Source organism: Crocodylus porosus, unplaced genomic scaffold (assembly GCF_001723895.1).
Source record: "Crocodylus porosus isolate Cpor-Errol unplaced genomic scaffold, CroPor_comp1, whole genome shotgun sequence".
In the NCBI taxonomy this organism is placed as follows: domain Eukaryota; kingdom Metazoa; phylum Chordata; order Crocodylia; family Crocodylidae; genus Crocodylus; species Crocodylus porosus.
The window spans coordinates 20,208,371-20,214,927 of NW_017728928.1; the positions used below are offsets into that span (position 1 = coordinate 20,208,371).

Below are 6,557 nucleotides of genomic sequence, written 5' to 3' on the forward strand. Positions count from 1 at the left end.
GCGGGGCGCGGGGGGTCGCGGTGTGTACCCCGCCGCAGCGCTGAGCCCGTCTCCCTGGTGGTTGCCTTGCAGGTGGCGGCGGGGGCCGGCAGCATGTGACCGAGGCCACGAGCACCAACCAGCAATGGGACGTGCACAAGGCCCTGGCCGTGGCCGGCGTCTTCCATTTCCTCCACGGCGCCGGCAACGCCTGCGTGGCTCCGTTTCTGAGCCTGTACTGCCGGCAGCTGGGGCTGCCCGCCCCGCTTGTGGGGATCGTCATGGGCATCAAGCACCTCGTGTCGTGCCTCTGGGCCCCGCTCGCCTCCTACCTGGCCAAGAGCCGTGGCAAGAGGAAGGTGCTCATCGCTGCCTCCCTGCTGGGCTCCGTCGGGGCTGCTTTGCTGCTCACCCTCGTCCCGCCTCTGAGCAGGGAGTCTCTGTACAGGTACTGCAACATCAGCCACGCGTCGCCCGGCGCCACCGCCGACTTGGGCACGAGCAATGCAAGCGGCAATGCTCTGGCCATGGGGAACGGGGTCCAGCCCGCTGTGAGTAAGGCAGCCTTCCAACAATCGATTGGTTTTACTGATCTGCTCGAGGAGAAAGACGGAAGAGTTGGTAAAGACGATAAAACTGCAGATTCCCACGTGGGTGGTGCCGCCGGCGTGACAACATCTGTACAGTTGAAACAGGTGGCACAAGAGCTTGATATGCCCCCTTCCAATGAAACGCAGTTTAACCAACCTGAACAAGAAATGAGCAGCCCGGGCTCTCGGTTTCTGAAGGTGAATGATAATCCTGAGGAAAACTTTCCTATGAGTGGAAGCAGTGAGTTTTCTCTGTTTCAAACAAACCCTCGCCCTGTTGTTGGGACTCCTTATGTTTTTGAAAATCTCTCAGGACACTGGGAAGAAGCTCAGGATGTCAACTTGGAGCTCCTGCCAATTAATAACTTCCTTGACAGGGAGCACCAGGTTTTTCTCATGGTCCTGGGTGCTGTTGTGTTTTGGGAGCTGCTGGCTGCACCTCTCGAATGGACGGTTGATGATAGCCTTTATGAATATCTTGACTTTGTTGATGCAACTGACAGATATGGGAATCTTTGGATCTGGAGTTATTTGGGTGCCTCCGGAGGAGCCTGTAGTATTGCTATACTTGTGGATCAATTGAATTGCTTCCTCAATACTGAAATCTCCCATCTCGCTGTTCATTTCTATGGCTACGCCCTGCTGATCACACTCACCCTGCTTGTCAGCGTCTTTTTTCCCATACATGTTTCTAGGAAAACAGAGCACGTGAACAAAACTGTCAAAGCACTGAACCTCATTGGAAGTGATGGTCGAACAATTCTGTCAGCTGTCACAGTCTTCCTGACCGGGGTCATTGGATCTGCAGTACAGAACTTTCTCTTCTGGCAAATGCAGGACCAGGGCAGCAGTGAATTATACATGGGTCTCTCAGTGGCAATTGGACTAATTGCTGAAATTTTGCTGCATTTCTTCAAAAGCAGGTTGCTAAGGACTCTGTCAAGTAGTGGCACTGTTGCATTGAGTTTAAGTTGCCTTGCACTACAACTTCTGTACTATTCGTTCCTATGGAATGCATGGGCAGTTTTACCTATTCAGATTTTATCTGCCTTCAGTAATGGTTCGTTATGGTGGGCAGTTAACATGATGGTTGATGATGTAGCCACTCCTGGAACAGAAAGAGCTCTGCACATTGTCCTCCAAGGCCTCTCCTATGGTTGTGGAGCTAGTCTGGGAAGTTTCACAGGAGGATTTGTTGTGAGCAATTTTGGCTTGACAGTTCTATACAGGGCATGCTGCATAAGTCTGATACTTTGGTTAATCTTGTTCCTTATTGTCCAATCCAAGCTGCCTCGGCAGAAAAAAATTAATTATTCTCGTCTCCTAGCTGCAGATCTCAGTGATGTGAGTGATTCTGATGAGGAACGGGAAAGGGACTGGCTGGTGAAAGCTATGAAAGATGAGCATTTCAGTAGGAATTGGTAACTTTGCACTTGATCTGTAATGGAACAAATTCTGAGTACAAAGATTAAACTGCTGGATGGCAAGGAAAGAAGTACCTAGGAATGGCTAGTAATTTTTAAATAATGGAATATACAGTGTACATATCTGCAACAAAAGCCATGTATAAAGACCATATTTTATAAATTGTTTATTTTCTTAAGATTAATTTATAGCAAATATTTGTAAGAAGTTTTTGCTTTTTTTAACTTGATTCAATTTCCAGAATTTAAAAGGAAAGGATTTTGAGATGAATGCTAAAATGAAAAAGACAAGTGTGGATGTTAGCTTCTTATCTGAAGTTTACAAAGCTGGAATCTATACTTTAGCACAGTTGACTTTGTTTTCTTAATGCTTATGCACTAAGGCTGCTGACAGACATGAAAAAAGCTGCACTTTCCTGGAAGAGGCTATACATTAGTTTGACCAGGCTCTGCAGCATTTGTATAGATCATATGCTTCAGCAGGGTGGGGTTTGGTACTTTTGTCTAATAGCTGATTCATTCAGCTATTAAATAAAAGCACAAAAAAGCCCAATAACCACCTGATCTATACAGATGTTGGGCAAGCCAGGTCTAACTAACATGGTGCCTCTTCTGGGTGTTGGTTTTGGCATGGGGCGCATAGAGTTTAAAGTGCTGTTTTGGAGTGCGGGGGGGTTACATCTGTAAGCAGCCTAATATTAATAAGATGCCATTTCAGTGAGACTCACTTTTTATTGACCACAGACTATTAATGAAAGAAACATGCGACTTGTTTTATTCTGTTTGGGACTCTAAAATCAATCTCACTGTAGATTGTACACTTTTGGGTTTAGTTGATGAAGGCAAAGCTGACAAGCCATTGTGCTTCCTATTAGTCAACCATTTTTTAAAGTGGTGTCTGGGACTGTGTGCTAAATATTGGCTCCTTCTGCCCCCAAAGCTTCCTATAGTTCTTCGTTATATAACATTATCTACAAAGACTGCAGGTACCCAGAATGCAATACCATATCTTGATTTGAATAGTCTCTCTTTAAATCAAAATAGAATGCTGCATACTGGGAACTTACATGATAGGATATTAGTTGGCCTAGCTGCTCCCACTGAATTTGATGGGGCTTTTGAATTCGGGGGAAGCAGACTTACATTGTCAAGTTTGGTGCTTTTGACAAGTTGCCCTTTGAGAAAGTTTGGGTAACTTGTATATTTAAATACACTCCACTAGCTATATACTGTCCAAATGCATTTATAGTTCCTTGGGGTCAGTAACTCAGTTTAAAGTGTCCCCTACATTTGTCTAGTTACCTCAAAAGTATGGATTCCAACATATTTGAAGATTTAACTGACCTTACCAGAAAATTCATGATGGACCTTATAGGATGAATAGATCATGAAGTTTTATTGTCCTTCTAGCTAAGATCAGGCATTTATTGCCAATTTAAGAAATGTTTACTCTTTGGAGACTCTTCCTCTCTTGAAGGATGATGGAACTGAATACCTAGTGGGTGGCCAGCTGAGGGGCAACTGCAAGCAAAAGGATTAAATATTTAGTGCAGGTATATGTACTAGAAGTAGGGCTTGTAAAAGACCTGAAAAGAGTATGCATTTGGCATGGTAAACATTTTACCTATTACCATCCTAATTCAGGAGAAAGTGGCAGGGAACCAGCAACAGGGAAGGTAATACCATTAAAAGGTAATTTATGGCTGTTACAATTTATCTGCATGCTAGATAATTTCAATTTAGTTTAACTGTCTGCACTTCCTGGCATAAACCTACTTTACCATGAAGAATACTCTACTAGAATTGTTCTATAGATAGAATTATTATACTGCCAAAAACAATTTAGACTTTTTTTTTTTTGATAGGCAAGATAATATTGCCACCTTGTAGGAATTCAAACAGAACAAGCTGAGAACAGTTTTGGTGTCAAAAGAATTGGACCCCAGCCCAATCTATCGTATAATACTTTGCTACTGAATGGTAATTGGTGACACTTAGCAGTTTTGGCTGAGGGTTTTTTAATTAAAAATATGCATCCGACTCCAGCACTATTTTTTGAAGGACAGTGTCATAGGCACCCAGATATAGTTTGGAAATAACTAGGTAGGTAGCATTTGGTCCAAAATTGGCCCAAATTTTATAATCAGTAGATACTTGTATTTTTAAAATCTAATGAAAATACTTGTTTTTTTTCTAAGTCAGAGTTTGAAACCTAAGTTTTAAATGCACAGAATTAATCTGTAAGTGAAGCGGATACAGCAAGCTTGTATTGAAGCAGAAATTGTACTGATTTAACTATCTGTTTTGGTTTTTTTTTAATTATGTGCAACAGCTTTTTACATAAAATGGTATCACATTACAGAGTACTTTGTGCTAATTTAAATAGTATAGCACACTCTTACTTTGTTTTGGGAGTGTTCATGGGGCTGCCCAATTTTAGCAACATGGATTTAACAACATGGAATAACAACTGATCTCAGTAAAATGATTCAATTCCTATGTGTAGACCTAGACTTTCAGAATAAAAGGGATTTTACAAACTGAGATGAAGGCTGTTTAAAAGTAAAAATAAATAAATAAATAAAGGGTTTGAAGTGTCCAGTAAATTAGATATCTAAACTATTTTCACTTCATCACAGACCCAGTAGCAGTAATAGTAAAACAAGTTTGTCTACAACACGTAATTACAGTGTGTCGGAGCAGGCTTATGTTCTGGACGTGGGTGATTAACTTCCTTCTACTCTGGCTCATCTCTTTCGTTCTCCATTTCTCCTTTCTGTGCTAGGTTTTATGTGAACTGTCCCAGCCCTAGTGAAGAGAAATGAGAGTTTGTGAAGAACAGTGAGATATTCTCCCCCTCAGTGACTCATGTTTTTACAGCAGCCAGCAGATTGGATTGAGTTGTCTTTTACATTCACTTAACACTTTCTAGTGTTTTAGCTGTGATTCCCTTTGCTGTAGAGGGTCTCCCTCACAGCTTTGGTATTTTTTTTAACAAGTATAAAACATATTAAAGCCATGAATACCATTGGGACTGCAATAAAATGCAGAGAAACCAAAGTGCCATTAAGTCATATAAATTGTGTCTTTTAACAAAAGAAGAAACCGATGCAATGTACTGATGTGTTTCCAAGCCCAGCCGTGTCAATAACATAGAGTTGGATCATTTAATATATGCTAATGCCAAAATGCAGTAGTGAAAAATTTCTGCGAAATGTTTCTCTGTTGTATTATTTTTTTTTAATCGTATAAGGCAGTGGGTGTGTGGAATAAGTAACTGTAAAGCTCTGGAGCAAACTTCCACCATTTACTTCTAGAACTATTTTTTTCTGTCAGTTGGAAAGTTGAGCTGGGTGCTTTCCTTCTTACATATCACCATGCTTTCTAATCAAGCATTTATATTTTTAGTGAAGGGAATGACTGTAATTATGAACACTTCTGGAATTGATAGATGAGAAGGAAGAGACTTCAGCCCCCAACATAACTCTGCCGGTCCTACAGGACTAATGGGAGTAAAAGCATAAACACTGGCTTTTCTGCTTATATCTGTATTAGAAAGCTTGCAATAGTATAACTAAGTCAACTTGAATCATTGCAGGCCCCTAATAAATAGTTGAAACCAGTTTAAATTGTGCTTTAATTGGTTTACATGCATCTATATGAGAAGTTTGTATTGCTTTAATTGGATCAGGTTTAGTGGACAGTGCCTCTGTTATTAAAATTAGCAGATCAATGAAATAAGTGTCATTTTTACATATTCACTTTTCTGGCCATAACTAAACTATAAAACAAGCAGAATGCTGTCATTCTGATTCAGCTAAACCAGAATCTGGAATAACTGACTTCATTATCTCCTTCATTTGTTTTTTTTTATCACTGAAACCACAGCCTTGTGCAACATTTCCATTGGTGTTTTATAAAAAATAACGACCTGTAACTAGGACTGTGGAAAGCAGTAGGATTGTGCAGACTCTTCCTTCCAGTTCTAGCCATGGGAGTGGTTCACATCCTCTTGAGTGCTGTTTGGAGTTTAAGATTCCAGGGGAACCACTGTTTCTAAGCACAAGTTGTATGAAACAAGCAATCCAGTGAAATTGCAATTTCCTTGTACGCTCCAAATGGTAAGAATCATCCTAGGTTGAACTTCTGGAGACATAGGAATCATTTCTAAGTGTTCATGGAATTCAACAAATCTTTCCACAAAGCTGATTTCATTGTTTAGTTAGTAATGAAATCTAGTCAGGTGAATTTCTAGAGAGGATTTTGGTGTTTGCATTAAATGCTCAGCCATACTTTGAAATAAATAGGTCTCATCTAGTCCTTTTGTTAGATGGTTCAATTTAATATGTATTTTTCCAAGAATGGTAAGGTTATTATTTTAAGTAGCAGTACATGACAAATAGGAATCTTTGCAGGTACCAAATCTTAAAAATGGAACTTTCCTGAATCCAGACCTCTTTTGTGATGAACCATAATGTTCATAATGTTTTGGACATTATGTATATTGTCTTACTGTTGCTAAGGCTTTCCATACAATCCATCTGTAAAAACGCTTGTTTTTTTG

The 6,557-nt window shown here is 40.5% G+C and overlaps 1 protein-coding gene across 1 annotated transcript in view; it reads left to right on the forward strand.

The window, feature by feature from the left end:
* The window catches only part of MFSD6L (major facilitator superfamily domain containing 6 like), a 15,217-nt gene extending 9,078 nt beyond the window's left edge, over positions 1 to 6,139 (forward strand). Inside the window, exon 2 of the mRNA XM_019542829.1 lies at positions 73 to 6,139. Coding sequence (XP_019398374.1) covers positions 73 to 1,994 — 1,922 coding nt within the window. The 3' untranslated portion in view covers positions 1,995 to 6,139. The remainder of the gene's footprint in view (positions 1 to 72) is intronic.
* Positions 6,140 to 6,557: the final 418 nt, after the last annotated feature.